Here is a 20582-nt window from a genome sequence, read left to right on the forward strand (position 1 = left end):
CAAGTCTTTGCAAGATTGGAGGCTGATCTTCAAATTTCGTTATCTGTATTCTGTTTATGATTTATTGTGCAGAAATGAAAGCAAATCTGAATTGCTTACTCATTCCACTGGTGTTCCCTAGGTTAGTGTTTATTATTTATTAAGGATGTGTTCTTAATATTGTTAATATATATGCTAATACTTTCCTGTGCTATTTAATATCCTTAATCTGCATACACCGCTCTTCATACCTACGGTTCCATTAACAAAGTAGGGAGAGAATATGTTTGTACCTGCATACAGCTCTTTAAATCAGTAGTCTCTTTCTTTTTTCCTTTAACTTTTCTAATGTGATTTATTTATGGATACTGCTTTTCAGAAAAAACAGAGAACAAAGGACCTGTCCCAGCTGTTTCATTCATACAGTCCCTATGATCATAAGGTAAGACAGAATACGTTACCTACATTTGTTGTTAAGAATAGTGCCAAACAATCATGATAACTGTGTTTTATGGTTAATGCAAAAATGAGAGGAAATTATCAAACTGAAAGTGCTAGGGTCTTCATGTTTCTTAAATTCTGCTATCATATAAATGTTTGTTGCTTCAAGCCAAGCTTGAAATGCTGCATTTGCTGATTTGTGAAACCACTCACTTTAATCTCACAGAAGTATAATTTATAGACTGACACTAAGTCCTGCAAAATGACCATATGTGGTATCGAATTCCCCTCTTTTTTTCTCTCTATTTAGAGACTGTGTTGCTCTTGAGTATGTTGCTTAGCCTGTTGTGTCAGTTAGGCCCTGAGATACATGATACTAATGAATTACTTATTGATTCTGGAGGCAACATTGGAAGAGCCTGCTTTGCTGAACAGCCTGATGGTTGTCTGGGGGAAGAAGAAATACACATCATTATAAACTGGTCCTTATTTGTTATTTGTGAAGCCTGGGAAGGTTTAAAGAAACAACCAAGTAAAACAAACCAAAACAAACAACCAAAAAAACCCAAACAAACAACCCCCCCAAAAAATACCCCAAAACCAAAACCCCCTACTCAAAAAAAAAAAACCAAAAACCAAAACCCCCTACCCAAAGAAACAAAAACTCAAACTAAAATCCAAGCTTGTTTTCTGCTCCTGTAACATGGAGTATAATAAAGGTTGCTCTTGTAACAACATTGTAATGTGACATAAAAAGTTAAAGCTGTTAGCAGAAGATTTTGGATAACCAAGAGATAGAGACCGCAGCATTTCTATGCTACACTTTTGTCATGGGCTTTTTATGCCAAAGAGAGCATTAAGCAGCAGACTGAAGGAGACTTAAGTAGGTTTGTAAGTATGTTGGGGGAGTTCCTCTGATCTTGGATGTACCTGTGGGTGTGTTTTTCAAGCAAGTGCACTAAATCCTTTAGCAATTTGTCAGCAGTTACGACTGCCTTTGCTACTTCCGTTTTGCAAAGCATGTGTGACCTTGCAACAAGTATTTGTCTAAACTTTTCAAAGGAAGGTTCTGAACTCTACCCCTTTCGTCTCTGGCCGTGTACCAAATAGTTATACATTGGGAAAAACAGCTGGGGTTTATATCTGGGGGAAGAAGGTGGTAGATGTGGGTGTATATATGTGCACCTGTCTCCATGTATGAGCACATGCATGCATGTGTGTAACTGTACATATGTCTATGAGAAGGAACTACATTGTGTGAATATGAATGGATTACATTTATGAAGGAAGTTGTTGCTATGACAGTTCCATGCTGACCAGCAGCTTGGAAGTTTACAGTTTGAGAAGCCGTTGTCAAACATTAAGTGGATTCTATAGTTTTAACAGCTATATATCATTTCAAGTTAAATCCATCACTTAGAAGTATTTTTTATAGATAAGCTTGCATTATTTACAAGGATTGGTAAAGCAGATATTAAGAGCCTGTGAAAACTGAGAAATGTGAAGAGTAAAGGAAATTATTGTGACATGAGATTGAGTGGGATCATTGCTTTTTTGAGTTGAAGCATTTTAAAGTGAGTGTAATAGTAAATCAATTAAGATCTAATAAGGAGAAGCAACTGATGAGCCAGAAGCTTTGATATTCCTCTGCACATCTCAATTCTCCTGTACCAAACACTTTTTATTCATAGTACGAGGAAATTCCATTATTCTTTTATTAGCACTTTTAATGGAGCTTAGCCGTTTGTAACTCCTGCTGCCTTCCTGCTCATATCCTTTGTGGCATTATATCAAAGTATCCTCAAATGATTTTGGCTTCAGTTGTGAAGACTTGTGCACTCTTTACAAATTAGTCATCAGGCAATGTGGAATTGAATATAAATGCTTAGATATATTCCCTTTTGATCTTTGTTTTAGGACCTTCAATAAATTATTAAAAGTAGCACAATTGTTTGACGAGTGATTTTTGAAGCTCCACTCTTTTCCTGCTTCCAAGCACATTCTGCATATATATGTGAGAATAAAAAGGTGCAGGGGAAGGAAGGTTTATTAAAAAGATGATCTTCATTTATTTTTCCACTTAACAGTGAAGGTTTTCCTTATGCTAACTGCTCCCCATTTGTAGTGGCTGCAGCAAATTCACTGCAGATTTCTTGCTCTGTTCTTCTAATTTCCACCTCAGCTGCCAGTTTCACAATTGTTGCAGCCCTCCAGGGGAGGGCTTTTAATTTTTATATTAAATCTAACAGTAATCAACATTAGTTGAAAATACAGTTCTTTCAAGTGGAGGTCTGTATTAGTTTTATTCTATTTTGTTTGATTTCCATGGCAGAAGGGTTGTATTTGGGGGCGATTGCTGTTTCGTAGATTATTTTCAGTAAGCATAAAAAGATTTTATGATGACTTTGTGAAGGTGTTGGTGATGGAGGATCATGGCATGTACGACTTGACTTACTGGCTTACAGGATTCTTAGTTGGTTGATTAGAAGATTTTCCTCTCAGAATCTTTCTAATCTAGAAAAGAGATAACCTTAAAGGCGATAAACTGGGCCTTGGTGACAGCAGTTAAACCAGAAGTCTTGAACCACAGTGGCTAAGACAGGACTGAAAGGACTTCATTCATGTATGATGAGATATCAGATAGAAAAAAAAAGTCAGAAAATTTTCATTCAAGTTTATGTTTCACTCAATAAACTAGAAGGTGACTTTTTAATGGGGTAAGTACACAACCTTATTAACCTTACTGCTATTAATGTTTGGTCAGGAGACCAATAGCTATTAGTATTAGGAGCTATTTGTGGATGGCCATTCACCCCGATACATGTTTCCCTATCTAATGTAAGTTACTGCATCCTGAGAGACATTTTAAATGTTTGTGGTTCTGCATTCCCAGCTCTTTTATGGAGAGGGAATACAAGGATTTATTTTTCCTTCCCCTTTCAGGTGTGTAGTGTTATATCTATTGAGGCCTTAATTCAGCAGCAAAGAGGGTAGAGCTGTTAAAATCATCTGTACAGAAGTGTCAGAAAAGTGGGAGGTACCTCTGTGGATAGCAGAGGAGGATAAATTAAGCTTTATTCTTTAATGTTTAAGTATGTATAGTTTGCCATCTAGTTTCCCTTCTCATTGTTGAGATTAAACCACACAACAGCAAACCTCAAAAATTGCCCTTTGGTTGTATTCTTATCCTATCCAAGGGGGTTTGATCCTGTTCTCTTGTCACCTTAGTGCTCCACATTGTCACCTTAGCACTTACAGAGCTCCTGACTACAAAACCTGTGGGTCTCCCATATACCATGCCACGGACAAAGATCATTGTAGCATCAGTCTTGAGTGCCTGGGAAATATATTGAATCCTTGATGTCAGATACATACAAAAAAAACTAACTTGCTCACTTTTCTCAGATTTTGGGTGTTTGCGTGGCTTTCAGGGGTTTGTTTGTTTGTTTTGTCATTGATCAACTAAGTGCTTTCCAAAATTCACTCTTTCTAAAACTTAATAATTATTTAAGAAACGTTGAGCTGTATCTTGCTTGTGAAAAGCTGCTCCAGGTGGGTGTTTTGATTGTCGTTTGTTCAGACGGTTTCCATGTAGCATGTGTGAAAATGCATAGAACTTTTGACTGTAGATGAAGCCATCCCTTGTTCTGAAATACTTGAGTTTTCCTGTGTTTATGCAGAGTGGGAGTATGTATAGTCTGGCTTTTCTGAGAGTCAGGTTGTGACTGCTTTGTAACTTTTCTCTAGTTAGCAACAGAACAGCTGTTCCAATCATATGAACAGTTTGTCTTTTTCAAGGACCACCAGAAAGATAAGGTGAAAATCAGAATAAAACCAAACCAGGTTGGAAGAGACCTCCAAGATCATCGCGTCCAACCCATCAACCAATCCAACCCACCCAAACAGCTAACCCATGGCACCAAGCACCCCATCAAGTCTCCTCCTCAACACCTCCAATGACGGCGACTCCACCACCTCCCCGGGCAGCCCATTCCAATGGGCAATCACTCTTTCTGTATAGAACTTCTTCCTAATATCCAACCTGAACCTCCCCTGGCACAGCCTGAGACTGTGTCCTCTTGTTCTGGTACTGGCTGCCTGGGAGAAGAGACCAACCTCTGCCTGTCTACAACTTCCCTTCAGGTAGTTGTAGAGAGTGATAAGGTCACCCCTGATTCTCCTCTTCTCCAGGCTGAGCAACCCCAGCTCCCTCAGTCTTTCCTCATAGGGCTTGTGTTCCAAACCTCTCACCAACTTTGTTGCCCTTCTCTGGACTCGTTCCAGCAAGTCAACATCCTTCCTAAACTGAGGGGCCCAGAACTGGACACAGTACTCGAGGTGTGGCCTAACCAGTGCAGTATACAGGGGCAGAATGACCTCCCTGCTCCTGCTGGCCACACTGTTCTTACTGCAGGCCAGGATGCCATTGGCCCTCTTGGCTGCCTGGGCACACTGCAGGCTCATGTTCAGCCTGCCATCGACCAGTACCCCCAGGTCCCTCTCTGCCTGGCTGTTCTCCAGCCACTCTGACCCCAGATCACATCCTCATAAAGCTGTACCATCAATAGTTTTAGTGATTTAAAATTAAAAATAAGATAGCTGGAGAGTGCTCTCTTTACCCTTAGCTGTAACCTGGCCAGTTTTCTGCTAGCTGATGTACTGAAAGATTATGTTTGCACAGAAGTAATTTCTGCCGAAGCTTTTTCGTGTGTACACTGTGAGGTTCCAATCTGCACACAGCAAGGATTTTGTTTTTTCTGCAATAGATGTTTAACTCCCCTTAGTATCTTTCTCCCAATTGGTGTTTGCCCTTTAAAACTTGTGACCCAGTTTTTTGAAAGATACTAAGGCAGTTGTGATAGCAGGTTACCTGGTCAAAACCACAGGTTTGAGAAGCTTGATATGTGCTCCAGGGTTCAATATACAGCAAGTGTCCAAATTCAGCAACACAGAGTCCTGGTTCCTTTTCTTCTTGTCAGATGAGTTAAGTGTTCAGTCTAGCCCTGGAGCAGTTGTTTAAAACTATAATCCTCAATTTATCCTCTGCAAAAGAGTGTTTTTACATGTAGTAAACACAGTATAGCAGAACTACCATTCACTTTGCTGCTTTGCCTTCTTGAGAGGATAGCCAGAAAGAGAGACCTTAGGGCATGTCTGTACATGCCTCTGGCAGCGTTGTGCTGTTACAGTGAGAAATCTTCTGAGACTTGTGCTTTTTTAAAACTCATCTCAGGATTTGTTGTTTCTGCCTTTTGCAACCTGGATCTTTTGCTCAAGCATAGGGCATGATCTGTGAAAAAAATAAGGTCATGTCTGATACTGTAAGTGATTTATTTTAGTGTCCAGCCAAGTAAGAAATAAAGCCAATGTGCATGTGATTTGAAAAGAGTTGTTTGAGAGATCTTTTTCCCCTTGTTGAAAGTGCTTAGGGTTAAAGAAAACAATAATTACTATTTCAAAACGTTGATGTAATAGTGCTAAAATAGTTGTATGTTCCCTAAGCCTTATGCTTAGAAATACCCTTTATTAGTGTGTTCTGGAAATGTTAAAACATTCAAAAAACTAAAAGCCCATAGGCAATGCCTGTATGATTGGTGAGTTACTTGGACCATTGTATTAAGGTACATAATTGTGGGGGGTTTCTGCTGGCTCTTAGCCTTGTAAGCAATTCTGGGTGATAGGAAGGTGCTGATCTTGTATTCCACTGGCTTTGATAAAGGTAGATACGTGCATAACTGGCTTAGAGAAGTTTAATAACAAGATTATGCATGGCTATGCTTAAGGTGCTAATGGCTGCTGTCACTTCCACACTTAGCAGGTTTTCAACCAATTATTTCAAAAGTGAATGGACTCTTGCTCCATCCTTAAACTGTGGTTGCAGGGCATCTCTTTCTTCTGTTGGGTTCTGTAGCTCTGAAGAGTTTGTGGCATTTTTAAGCCAGAAAAAAATGTAGAAATTAAATGACTACACCTTGAAAGAGGCTGTAAGTAATGAGGGGATGAAACTGTGTTTTCACAATGGCACAGGCAGGAGCCACTATCAAACAGGTAGAATCTCTTTTGGCACTGCCTACGAAGGCATATCTGTGTGGTCTAAGTGATTTTCATTGACAGTAACAAAAAATATTAATCATAGCAGTGCTCAAGACTGTGGCATTGTCTGAAAATTGTCATGGTCACTTGTGTGGAACATGAAATATCCAAAAGCAAGGGGAAAGTCTTGTGTAAGGCGTGAAGGATTGGAATCCCTTGGTGTCAGGTAGCAAGGTTAAGTCCTGCACTCCTTATGGCCCCTGTTCTGTAGCTGGTGGCCTCTGGGGATCAGAGGCTGACAGGGCAGTGAAGTGGGGGATGGTGGCACTGAGAACCAGCAAATCTGTCTTCACCATGGTGATCACTGCTTAGTTAAACAGCAGAAACAAGAGGAGATGGGAAGTTAAGGGCTTCTGTTGTGACCAGTTTTCCAGTAGGGAGCAGTTTCCTTTTTTTCCCTCCTGTATTCAGGGAAGCTTTCTGTGGGCTTTCTGTGCATCCTTCACAAATGAGCAAAATTGAACCAAAGAAATTCTGATGCCTACTGAAAAAAAGTACTCTAAAATGCGTGGTGTTGGCTAACTTTCTGATGGCAGGCATCACCATACTACTCTGTTAATTAGATCCTGAAAGGTTTGGTTTTGAAGCTGAGTCTGCAGTGTGGTATGATGTGATTGCATGAGAGGATGTGTAAGTGGAAGTGCTGGGCTTGTAGAGTTGAAAGTGTTGCTATGGGTGAGGTTTCTTAAAAGGAGCTAGTGTAAGACTGAAAGCATTAAACGTGGCTGGCAGGTGAGATTCACATATTTCAGAAATCTGTGCTTGTACCTTTTTTGTAGTTCTGACCTCCCAAACTTTGCCATCTTCTGCTTCTGTGTTTGTTGCTGACCATCTTTCATAGCCACTGGCATTAGGAAGTGGTTGGTTTTGCATATAGGATGTGGCAGCTAACATGTTCAAGTAAGGCAGGTTTGGGTGCTTTCTAAGTCCAGACCTGCTGAAAACCACAAGTAATTCTTCTTGTTCTTCCTAAGGACAGTAATATTTCTCAGATATTAACTGTTTGATAAGATATGCATGTGCAGTAAAAGTGCTGTGAAGGTGCAGGTTTTACTTTAGAGCCAGAAAAAAAAGAAAGTACTCTTCAGAGACTGTCTCAGCCTTTGGGTTTTTGGGGTAATTATTTGGATATATGATTCTGGAAATAACAAACATCCTTTTAGTCTGCCTTCTATTTATTCCAAGAACAGTACTGTATGAAATCTTAAGGAGACTGTGAAGTTGCAATGCTTATGATGTAAGGTGTAGCCTGAATTTGCTAAAGTGGGTGCTTTGAGTTGTTCTTCTGGAAGATGAAAAGGCTTTATAGGCTATTGGTGAAAAGAGACAGAGCCTTTTGCTATCTCTTGCCTTAAAACAGATTTCAGTTTTAATTGAGTAGCACAGATGTCAGATATGACTGCATTTTATGGAAATATTCTTACTGTAAATTAACTCCATTCTTCTCTTTTTCTTTCCCTCATGTTCAGAAGTGCTATTGGAGGAGGGTTACATAAAGCTGTTTGGTGCTCTTCATATGATGTCAGGCTTGAAAGAAGACTACTGAAAGAGAAAAGCAATTTCTATTTGGAAGAGCAGTGCAGTGGCCTTGTGCTAATGGCACACTTGAACATTACTTGATGATAGTCAAGAAAATCTAATGGTCTGAAAAGCTTCTGCATTTTCTTGACTTAATATTTAGCTGTGTTGAAATTTGTCATCTGTAACACAGAGTGAGCTAATACACAGTTTAGAAATGGGTGTTCAAATACCAGGAATTGTTTCAGGGTTTTGCAGAGAATAGGAAAACAAACAAGGAAGGCAATGCAAGGAAAAGCCTTACTTTTCTCTGGAATATGCTATAGCTGGGATTGTTCAGCCTGGAGAAGAGGAGGCTCAGGGGAGACCTCATTGCTCTCTACAACTACCTGAAAGGTGTTTATGGCCAGGAAGGGGTTGGTCTCTTCTCTCTAGCAACCAGCACCAGAACAAGAGGACACCGTCTCAAGCTGCACCAGGGGAAGTTTAGGCTCGAGGTGAGGAGGAAGTTCTTCACCGAGCGAGTCATTTGTCATTGGAATGTGCTGCCCAGGGAGGTGGTGGAGTCCCCGTCCCTGGAGGTGTTCAAGAGGGGATTGGACGTGGCACTTGGTGCCATGGTCTAGTCATGAGGTCTGTGGTGACAGCTTGGATCTTTGAGGTCTCTTCCAACCTTGGTGATACTGTGATACTGTGATACAGGAAAATGTATACCTGCTCTGTTTTAATTCTGTAGCAGGGAATTTGGGCTAAGAGACTCCCAGTCTTATCTGAAGTGTATATTGCATCCAGAGAATTTAAAAAAATAAAAGCAAACCAAAAAAATTTAAAACCCAAGCAAACAACAACCAAAACCACTCCCACAACTCCTGGATTTATCACTGTAAAGCTAATGATTTGTTTGTTGGGTTTTGTTTTACAAAAACCTAAAATATATGCAAAACAAGCAGTGCATGTATGTTTAATCCTTTGGTTAAAACTGTATTCAGTGCTAGTGATCTTTGCTCTAACTGGGTATTTACAGCTCTCTGATGCTGAGTTGTTTGGGATTGTTACCTCAGTGATAAGCAGAAGGGAAAGGTTTCCTGGGTTAGGTTAAACAAACACTTTTTCTGTCTTTTTAAACTGATCTTTTTGAAAAGTAATTAAACATAGTCTCTCAGGTCTCACATTTGCCTCTACTCACAAAGGTAATGTTGTGAACAGCAACATAATGTGGACGAATCCCACACTTCCTTTTTTCACTTCATTCTTATATCTGAGCTGACATCATATGGTATGGAATACCTCTTTGGCCAGTCTGGGTCAGCTGGCTCGGCCAAGATCTTGCCCACCCCTCAATGTACTCTTGGGGCAGGGAAATGTTGAAAGGATACAGCCTGGATACTTATTCAACAGTAGCCAAAACACTGCTGTGTTAGCAACTACTGCTGCAAAACACAGCACTAGAAGGATGCTGTGAGGAGAATTAACTCCAGCTCCAACCCAATACAATCTCCACCCCTTATTCCATACCATTTATGTCACACTCAGGTTCTACCCATTTCAATACATTTAACTATCTCATTTGGTTCTCACACTAAAAGAATAAATAAATAATCCTTTCTTCCTTACACTTGCAACCTAATCTAGATATTTAAAACTATCTCAATATCCAGCATACAGAGACATATCAATGTCTCAGTCCTCTGTTAGAAAAATGTTCTTCTGCTCCTCCAGATGTTACTTGGGAGTGTTCAGGACAGGAGAAGCAGGGTATTCTGTTCTTGGACACCAACTCCAGCTGGTCTCAACCACTGTGTTGCTCTTGATCCTTGCAAGCCTTTATCAGTCTGGGTTCTTCTTACTTCATTACTTTCTGCAACATGCAACTCACATTACTCACATTCCAAATTACCTTTCCCCCAGTGTTAGATCTCTTTGAGGCACACACCAGGTCTCCCCATCTTTTCTCATTACCCACCAAGTACATCCAGGCCCCTGAGCAAAGAAAATCCCATGAATGGGTTTGCCCTTCCCCATGGGAGGAGCAACCTACACTGCCTTTCCTAGCTACTTTCCCATGTGTACTACAGGGACTTTATCTCCCCCCACAGTGTGCAGGGGTTCTGTTTGGACAGAACCAGGATGGTTAGCAGATCCTTGGAAATAACCAGCCAAGTGGCTTCTGCTAAATTTGCATCCCAGTGCCTCCATGCCCCATTACCCACAGTGGGGTGGATTTTCCAGTTATCTTTCCCCTTCTTACATTTTTCTTCTCTTCCCTCTTTATTCTGTTACTTTTTCAACTCCCCTCCCCCTGCAAAAAGACAAAAAAAGAAGTTTATTTCGTCTTTGTGTTGTCTACTTTTTCTTTCTTCCCCCCCCTCACATTTCTTCCTACCTATTGTTAGTTTAATATCTTTTCCAGGTATTAACATTGCATTTAATTTACCCAGCCTTATGTTTTTCTTTGCTTTTCCTCTTTATGGAGCCCCTTAGTTCTAGAGCTGCACTTCATCACAGCTTTGTAAGGCTGTGGGAAACTGTTGGTGCCAGTGAGGGAGGTGTCAGTGCAGCAGGTGTAGGAGTGCCTGACAGCCCACTCATAGAAATAGAAGCCAAGTTCTTCACTATTCAAGAATTTAAACTTTGCTGTTGACCTAACTGTTCATATAACCAAGCTTTTGAGAATGCTTCCTTTCATTGAATTACATAGCCAGAGATTTGACATGTTATTTGAAGTTCAAGATTTTAACCAAGTTGGCATCAATGCTTTCATTATCAGAAGATTTCAAGTAATCTCTGGTACCCAAAATCTTGGGTTATTACCAATAATCTTGGGTTTTGTCTTGTGTGGAGTCAACATATTCCATTTACTTTTCTTCTTTCTTACTCCTGTCCAAAAGCTTGTTTTAATGACCCTTTGATAGGAAGCTATGAAGCAGGTGTGTATTTTCTGTCCTTGTGTCTGATAATCCTTATCCTTTTTGACATTCTCCTGCATAGCCTTATGTATATGCGTGCACACACACAAACACCAAACCCATCAAATTGTTTCTGCTGTATTTTAAGTAAGTCATGAAAGGATAGGATCATGGTTTTTCCAATTTGTATTGTGTCAGCACTGTCTATGATTCCATTTTCTGCTGTCATTTCACAGAATGACAGAAAACATCCAGTTGGAAGAGACCTCAAAGATTATCCAGTCCAACCTTCAACTCAGTACTGAAGGATTGACATTAAAGCATGTCCCCAGGTGTCCACATGCTGCTTAAACACCTCCAGGGATGGTGACTCCACCACTGCCCTGGGCAGACCATTCCAATGTTTGATAGCCCTCTCTGTGAAGTATTTCCTAGCACCCAGCCTGAACCTCCCCTGGAGCAGCTTGGAAGCATTTCCTCTAGTCCTGTTGCTTGCCACCAAGGAGAAGAGGCTGGCCATCTCCTCTCTCCAACCTCCCTTGGAACTAGAAATGCTCCTTTAATTTTTATTTTGCTATAATTTCCCTGCTGTCCTATATCCCACTTAAAAGAGTGAAGAAAAAGCTAGTTAGTTACTATGTAGTGCAAAATTCAAGACTGAGTAAAGGGACTGTATAAAACTACATAGAGAATTTGTACTTTAGATAGTTCTACGCAGGAAACTGGTTCCACTGTCTGTCAGCACAGTGTAGTGAGGCCACTCTCAGTATGAGCTCATGTTCTATTTTGCAGGGCAGCTGGGTGAGGAGTCTCAGAATTTTCAAGCAAACCATGTGGATTTTACATAGTTCCTCTAGGTGATTGTCACCTGCAGCAAACCATCTATCTTAGCTGCCTGTCAAGTTTTGAGCTCATACAAACTGCTCTCAGTGGTCTTCCACTCAATCCGCCTGTGTCTGAGGGATAGGCTCACGGTCTTAGGGGAGAGAGATCTATTCAGATGTAACTAGGAAAACATCCTATTGTTTTCACCAGTTGCTTTTCCTTTTTGAGAGTTGCAGGATGAGCACTGAAATACGTCATTTAGTAGGTGGGCCTACAGTATAACTAGTAAATTCACTTACATTACCCAGATACTGACACAGGCTCTACTTGTGTCAATTAAAGTCGACTTGAAAGACTTTCAAACCTAGCTCAAGGGTGCAAATTCAGAGTCAGTAGACTTTGAGTTCACTGTGCAGTGCAGACCTACTATGTATGTGTAGTCCCACTTCAGGGCAGAAAAAAGCATCTGAAACACAATTCAATTTCAGCTGTATGTGAGGTTTAGTGTATCAGAAGGAAGGAGTTGTGCTGTCAGGAGGAAAAGAGGTACAAAGCTGGATTTTGTTACAAATAGACATTAACAAAACATATTTCATTCCCTCAATATGACATGTTCTTCATACTATTTTTCCTCTGTATTCTGGTATTTTATGAACATAAAATAGTTTTCATCCAAAAAACTATCCATCTAGAGATGGATAAAATAAATTATCCATCCTTTTTTTGAGGGAAAGGTTCCAACTTGAGAGGCTTGTGTGGCAGCCATCTTCTGTGGAGTATGCTTCATCATTTCAAATTTTGTCAGAGTTCCAATGTAAAAAAAAAAACCAAAAGAAAAATCATCTTTTCAGGAATCTGTAGCTTCTTCTGTAGTTCTAGAGACTGCCTCTATTTGGTCTGTGGTGCCTGAATTATAAGAGGCTTGTGGGGCCAATGGCAAATTTTACATTTGGTGTTTCATGATCCAGCAGGATAACACTGGGAGGTTTGTATCTTTTTAAAGGAAAAGGAGCAGTACAATTTCCTTGTGAAAAATGTGGTGTTTTCTAATACCACTGAGAGCAGCTGAGAGGTTGATCTTTAAAGATGACATTTGAGTTCATATCAATGCTGCTTTAGGTCATGTTCAATTTTTCTTTCGCCCGCTCCTCATACAATCAGGATAGGCATACCTAGGCATTTAGCCTCACAGGGAAGGAAGATGGATATGCAAGTAGTTCACAAAAGTCTTTAAAACATAGCATGGGATTATTATTTTTTTTTTCCCCCCCAAAAAAAAATATTTTTCAGTGAAATTGGATATATGTAGCACACGTAAGAGAGATGTTGTGATAAAACACTTCAGGCTGCAAATGCAAGCAGTCACGCTGACAAATCCTTTGTTTCATACTGTCATGCTTTTTTTCCAGGAAAAAAATACCTATGTGTTCCTTCTGCTGCTCCTTTTTGCATCTCCCTTAATATTGCTAGCATCATTTACAAGCCATGTGCATGGCAAATTAGGCTCCTTCATGCCTTTTTCCTTTTTTCTTCATAAGCTTATTTCTTATTCCAAAGGCCTGCTTGCTACAACACCGTACACAACATAAGCTGTCAGTGGTTTACATTGCAAACCCCAACCTTGTTTTCCGTAGAACATTTGCAGAAAATGTGTAATGTAAAACTAAAAATATCAACCATTTGTAAGTCCTGTGCGGGAGCAGACATTAAGTACCAATTCACGTGTCAGACAGACAGTGACAGATGCTTTGTTAATGTATGGCACAATCCCATATTAAATCAAGTGGCAAGTGCACAGTTTGACAGATACTGTCATCAGTGCAAACATTATTAAACTCATTAAAGAGCTTGCTTTTAATTTTTTATTTAAAGTACATACATTTGGCTTGCAGAGGCTTTCTCAGTCAGAGCCTGCAGCAAGTACTACTTCTGCAGATTTTTAGCCTAACAAAGCCTGATGTGTTTCTGGCCATTCCTCAGGGGCAATGCCACGATGTTTATGGCTTCCCCTCCACGGTGCGTGTTAGGGTCTGTGACCAGAAATTCCATTTGAGAGCACATCACTCTGGATAGCACTCAGTGGTCTTTTCATTTTGATTGATGCCTCTGGTTTTGCACCATCTGGCTTCTGATAGGCTGCATTAATCATATTCTGAACTAAGAAAATTTAGACAGGTTTTTTTAATAAGTAAATGTATGTGGAAACAGAAAAGTGTGTGTCTATACGTGCTGGTGTATTTAATTCCTCTAGGTTCCAACCATAGAAAAGAGAACAACAGTCCTGCCATACAGTTTGTGTCTCTAAATAGTAATCTCTACTTAAAAAATGCCCATATTTGGATTTTACTAGTGGTTTATTTTCCTTTGCTATCCATCATCTGACATTGTTTTCTGTTAGGAACAATGGACTTGCCTGAAGCATTTGAGTTGCATCTCCACTGGTTTAAGTAAATCTTAACATTTCTCTTTCTGCTGTTTTGGTGATATGCTGAAGTTCCTTGCTTCTTTGTAAACAGAGCTTGAGACAATGGTTTCTGAAACAGAACATCATCAGTTTTTAAATTCTCTGTGTGAACAACATCTTCAAATCATCATATTTAAATTCACAGCTTGTGGAAAATACAGGAATCTTAACTGTACCATACTCTATACAAAAGTCAGTAATCAGCCATGTTGAGGGCCTCTGGTAGAATTTGACAGTGGTCTATTTAAGGTACTGTATTGTTGGATTAGCAAAGTGACTGGTCTCCCAGTATGCAAAAATTCATCAGAAAGCATGCAGTTACTAAGTGTTCCAGATTTTATGTGCTTTTCTAACTTGCAGCTAAGCAGTTATCTGTACTCCTCCTCAGTAGGTTGCTTTCACTCCCTGGTATTTTACGATGTGGATTAAGGAAAAAATCTGTCCTGTGGTATGTGTTGTCACATTGAAGCCATGAGCTGAGTGCTGAGATTCAGAATCTGCTTAATCTTCACCATTTAAATTTTCAAAGACCATGGGATAAGAAGCTACCATGGATTCCCTTCCACCTATACTGCTGTGGATATAACACACCATGAAATGGGTACACAGCAATACTTTATACTCTTACTAACAAATCCAGTGAGCACATTTGCTGCATCCCCAAGTCTAGTATTTACTGATCAGACTGAGAGTGCTTTCTTAGGTGTGGAATGTGGAAGTATCACAGCCACCAAGTGTTCATTGGCAGCTTTAAATTGCATTATTGTTGGGTGGTTTTGGTGGGGTTTTATTTCTTGGTTTGTTTTTAATTTATTGCCTCATTTTCTCTCACTTTTCCTGAATAGACTCAGTAGTAGAGCTTGCGGGTACTTTGGAATATTTTTTTTTAAGATTTATTATTCCCTTTTCTTTGCCTGTGAAAGCATCTTAAGAATATAGTCTACCTGGACTTCAGCAAGGCCTTTGACACCGTCCCCCATAGCAAACTCCTGGCCAAGCTGTCAGCCCATGGCTTGGACAGCAGCATGCTGAGCTGGGTTAGGAACTGGCTGGATGGCCGAGCCCAGAGAGTGGTGGTGAATGGTGCCACATCCAGCTGGCAGCCAGTCAGTAGTGGTGTGCCCCAAGGATCAGTGCTGGGCCCCATCCTCTTTAACATCTTTATTGATGATCTGGATGAGGGCACTGAGTCCATCATCAGTAAATTTGCTGATGACACCAAGCTGGGGACAGGAGTTGATCTTCTGGAGGGTAGAGAGGCTCTGCAGAGGGACCTCGACAGGCTGGACAGATGGGCAGAGTCCAACGGCATGAGATTTAACACATCCAAGTGCCGGGGTCTGCACATCAGCCACAGCAACCCCATGCAGTGCTACAGGCTGGGGTCAGAGTGGCTGGAGAACGGCCAGGCAGAGAGGGACCTGGGGGTACTGGTTGATGGTAGGATGAACATGAGCCTGCAGTGTGCCCAGGCGGCCAGGAGGGCCAATGGCATCCTGGCCTGCATCAAGAACAGTGTGGCCAGCAGGAGCAGGGAGGTCATTCTGCCCCTGTACACTGCACTGGTTAGGCCACACCTCGAGTACTGTGTCCAGTTCTGGGCCCCTCAGTTTAGGAAGGATGTTGACTTGCTGGAACGAGTCCAGAGAAGGGCAACAAAGTTGGTGAGGGGTTTGGAACACAAGCCCTATGAGGAGAGACTGAGGGAGCTGGGGCTGCTTAGCCTGGAGAAGAGGAGACTCAGGGGTGACCTTCTTGCTCTCTACAACTACCTGAAGGGAGGTTGTAGACAGGCAGAGGTTGGTCTCTTCTCCCAGGCAGCCAGCACCAGAACAAGAGGACACAGTCTCAGGCTGCGCCAGGGGAGGTTCATGCTGGAGGTCAGGAGGAAGTTCTATACAGAGAGAGTGATTGCCCATTGGAATGGACTGCCCGGGGTGGTGGTGGAGTTGCCATCACTGGAGGTGTTCAGGAGGAGACTTGACAGGGTGCTTGGTTGCATGGGTTAGTTGAATAGGTGGTGTTGGGTGATAGGTTGGACGCGATGATCTTGAAGGTCTCTTCCAACCTGGTCTGGTCTATTCTATTCTATTCTATTCTATTCTATTCAGGAAGTGGAGCAATGTTCGTCCATAACCCCACCAACTAAAGCAAAACTTCCTGTTCTAATGTTTTTTTTTCTGCCAGGCCTGATGATGTCCCTCCACAGAGTAGAGGAGGTTTATTTTAAGACATCTGGCATGAATTCTTTATAATGTAAAGCTGTACTTAGAGTTCAAAACTAATGGCGTGATAGAAAGCTGTTTGACATACTACAGCAGAAACAGTTTTTGAGGAAGATTTTAGAAAACCCAGTCACTACATTTAATAAAGACATAAAGTTCCCTAAGGACTTAATGCTCCTTAACCTCCTAGCATTATGCAGGTGCTCAGAGCACCCTGTTTCACATTTGTTTGCTTCCACCATTTTCTCCAAGTCTGCGTTTTCTGTTGTCTTGCCCTAACACATTGGTATTTCCTGGTATTTTTACTTTCAAGGCAGGGCTTGTTTGTTTGTTTGTTTACAGTCTCACAGATTTTTAAGATGGACAACTGTGATTGAGAGAATCATAATTTACCAATAATCTGTGTTAAATTATTATAGATGCTGAAAATTAGGATAAACAAAACCTGCTTAATGATGATTATAAAAGCACCATCTTCATTTGTGTGCCAAGGAGGATTTTTAAGCAATAATCTTCATGGCCACATCGCTGAACAGACTGTGCCCACGGTTGAATTACAGTTCTCTAGTAAATCAACAACTGATCTTGAGTAATTTTGCCTTGCACCTCCCAGATACAGAAGAACTCCCACCTTATTTTGCCTAAATCATTGCAATTATAGTTTGCCTCGAAGACATTATGGAATTTGAAAAACTAAAGTCTTGCCAACTTGCATTTTCAGCATCTTCTCCTAAGGTCCCTGTTGGCTATTAAAAAAACCTTGGATCTTCAAGACTGGAAGAAGCCTTCAGTATGCATACTGCTCCCCAGTGTTCTCATTATCCAGCTTCCAACTTGGAATAGCAGCATCACCATATAGGCTTGTGGAAGCCAGAGCGGTGCAGTACTTTGGTGGTAGCAAAGGTCTGCTGTGAAACAAGTTGTTTGTAGAATTATAGAATTGTTAGGGCTGGAAGGGACCTTAAGGATCATCTAGTTCCAACCCCCCTGCCACAGACAGGAACACCTCACACTAGAGCAGGTTGCTCACAGCCAGATCCAACATGGCCTTAAAAATCTCCAGAGGTGGAGCATCTACCACCTCCCTGGGCAGCCTGATCCAGTGTGTCACCACCCTCATGGTGAAGAACTTCTTCCTAATATCCAATCTGAATCTACCCATTTGTATTTTTGTTCCATTCCCCCTAGTCCTATCACTGCCTGACACCTTCAAAAGTCCCTCCCTAGTTTCTTGTTGAACCCTTTCAGATACTGGAAGGCCACAATGAGGTCTCCTCGGAGCCTTCTTTTCTCCAGACTGAATAACCCTAACTCTCTCAATCTGTCTTCACAACAGAGGAGCTTCAGCCCTCTAATCATCCTCATGGCCCTTTGCTGGACATGCTCCAGCATCTCCAGATCCTTCCTGTAACAGGGGCTCCAGAACTGGACACGTACTCCAGGTGGGAATACTCCAGAGCAGAGTAAAAGGGTAGAATCATCTCCCTCGACCTTCTGGCTACACTTCTCCTGATGCAGCCCAGGATACAATTGGCTTTCTGGGCTGCACGTGCACACTGGTGGCTCATGTTGAGCCTCTCATCACCAGCACCCCCAAGTCCTTTTCTTCAGGGCTGCTCTCAAGCCAGTCACTGTCCAGCCTGTATCGATGCTTGGGATTGCCCTGACCTAGATGCAGGACCCTGCATTTGGTCTTGTTGAACCTCATGAGGTTGTCATGAGCCCACCTCTCCAGCCTGTGAAGGTCCCTCTGGATGAATCCCTTCCCTCCAGTGTGCCTGCTGCACCACACAGCTTGGTGTTATCAGCAAACTTGCTGAGGGTGCACTCAGTGCCACTGTCCATGTCGCCAACAAAGATGCTGAACAAGACTGGTCCCAGTAGTGATCCCTGAGGGACTGACTCCACTTGTTGCTGGCCTCCGCTTAGACATGGACCCATTAACAGCATCCTGTAGTAGCATTCTGTAAAGGACTCTCTGAACTTTATGAGGTATGAAGGAGATACATTCACTCCTGTACTACACTTCAAAACATAGAGAAAAAGGTAAAATAGATTTGCAAGTGTCTTTCTGAGAACTGAAATCTCATTGATGCTGTAATTTAAACACTGGGATGCAGTGTCAGAGGGTGATGGTTAATAGAAATCTTTTAAAAATGAAACATTTATACTGTGGATCTCCTTTGCAGAGTTGTATGTGCCAGCTTGAGAAAATTACTCACACCAGCTTGTCATTAGTACATGCAGACTGATGGTGATTTCATGTGATGACTTTCATCAAGTAGCTCCAAGTGAACAAATTTTTATGAACATATTTTCTGAAATGGAAGGCCTACCTGTATTTTTCAGCTGAACAAGTCCAGTCAGTCTTATCTCAGTCCACGTGGGTTTAATGGCTTAGCTTCTTGAAGGGAATAGTCAATTATTTCTTACAGAAACACATCCTGCATTGTTGGAGCGATGCTGCGCGTTGTCTTAGGTCATTGCCATTCTGGTTGTTGGTAATGTTTCAGTATGGAGAATAGAGGGAGTTGACTTTTGGGTTGTGTTTTTGCGTTAAATTAAAAAAATGTATATCACTCTATGTTAAAAGAAATTTAATGAGTAAATACTTGTAAATTTGTTAAGGTTTACTATCTCCTCTATGCATATTCCATTCCTTCTGAAGCTTTTCAATAATAACATCAGCAAATGGGGTGATCAGACCTTTTAACAGACTCATCTCCAGGGTTTTTAATACACTTGTATCTGTTTTTTCTGTTATCCTAATTATTAGTAACATTGTATCAAAAGATAATGTCAATTCATTGTACAATGTGTGAGTTTTAGGAAGAGATACCTTTGGTAGGGGTTTTTGTTTGGTTGGTTTTTTATTCCGCTTGTTCGTATTCAGGATTCTCCAGCATTTCATACAAATAATTCTTTCAAAGGATTCTTGCCTACAGGTTTTTGGTGCTCTTAAATTCCTTAATAAATAGTGTCTTTGAGTAATTCTTTTCCTTGTGATGCATACAGTATTAAGGGGAGGGGGAGCTCTTTATTGATTGTGCTCTGTGGATTTGTAGCATACATTCCCCTGTTAGTGGCTGGCAAGTCTGTACACTGTGCAGTCTCTGTAGCTCTGATAAGAAACTGGGCTTGTGCATCAAAACATTTCATGCAAGTAAGAAAAGTGGAGGTACTTATGTAATGGCTTACATGTGTATCGAAATCATGTAATTATTCAGGTTGACAACAGGGTAATGTTATTTCCAGGGAAAGTATTTTGTCTTTAGTGGTAGACAATATGCCATTATATCATATATATGTGTGTGTGTATGTATGTGTGTGTGTATGTGTGTGTGTTTGTGTTTTTGTGTGCATGTATGTCTGTGTGTGTGTGTATGTGTGTGTATATATATATATATATATATATAAAATTCCTGTTGAGAAGGCTTGCAAAATTGCCTTTAGAAAGAGATCTGTTGTGCTTTGGTGCATCTGTTTCCTTCTGTACAGCTTACCATAGTCCTGAGAACATAATTCCATGAAAAATAAAAACCTAGATCCAATGAGAAGAGAAAGGTAATTACCAATGAGTATCTGCATTTGTGTACTGTGGTGCCAGTTCTGATTTTTGAGGAGCAGTCTCCTCTTTCAGAGCCTTGCCAAAATCCTGATTCCACGGAAATACTTAAAGTATCAGCCTATTTTCTTCTGGAAATAAGATAGCTTTTGACTTCTAAGCTGAAGCTTGTAAATTATCCGGAATTAAAAATCACCAGCAGCTTATTGGTGGGGGGAGGGGAGAGAATTTGCAATCCACAGGGAAAATACTAGGCATGTGGGGATGTATGAATGTATGGAAAAGCCTTGGCTGACATGTATTTGTGTGTCTATGTCAAATACCAGTCAGAAGTTATTGTTCTGCTGTATTTCCTCAGCAGTGAACAACGAAGTGACAACTGCTGCGGTACTCAGGCACCATCTGTCTTGTGAACCCTGCCACTCTGTTCTTGCCTGAAAATGATAGATTTTACCTTTTTTCTCCAAGAAAATAAAAATAGTACTTAATCTACAGTTCAAAAGCTGGCAAAATTCCAAGTGAGGCTCTGTTAGTAGTGATATCCCTTGTCTCTGGAGGTGTAAATT

At 41.0% G+C, this 20582-nt stretch overlaps 1 protein-coding gene across 1 annotated transcript in view; it reads left to right on the top strand.

Moving 5' to 3' along the window:
• CDKAL1 (CDK5 regulatory subunit associated protein 1 like 1) overlaps positions 1-20582 on the top strand; it is a 489452-nt gene that overhangs the window by 369404 nt on the left and 99466 nt on the right. The window contains exon 13 of the mRNA XM_068160857.1: positions 359-421. Coding sequence (XP_068016958.1) covers positions 359-421 — 63 coding nt within the window. The remainder of the gene's footprint in view (positions 1-358; positions 422-20582) is intronic.

This window comes from Melanerpes formicivorus, unplaced genomic scaffold (genome assembly GCF_026170545.1).
Source record: "Melanerpes formicivorus ecotype bairdi unplaced genomic scaffold, bMelFor1.0.p_v2 SCAF_53, whole genome shotgun sequence".
Lineage (NCBI taxonomy): Eukaryota > Metazoa > Chordata > Aves > Piciformes > Picidae > Melanerpes > Melanerpes formicivorus.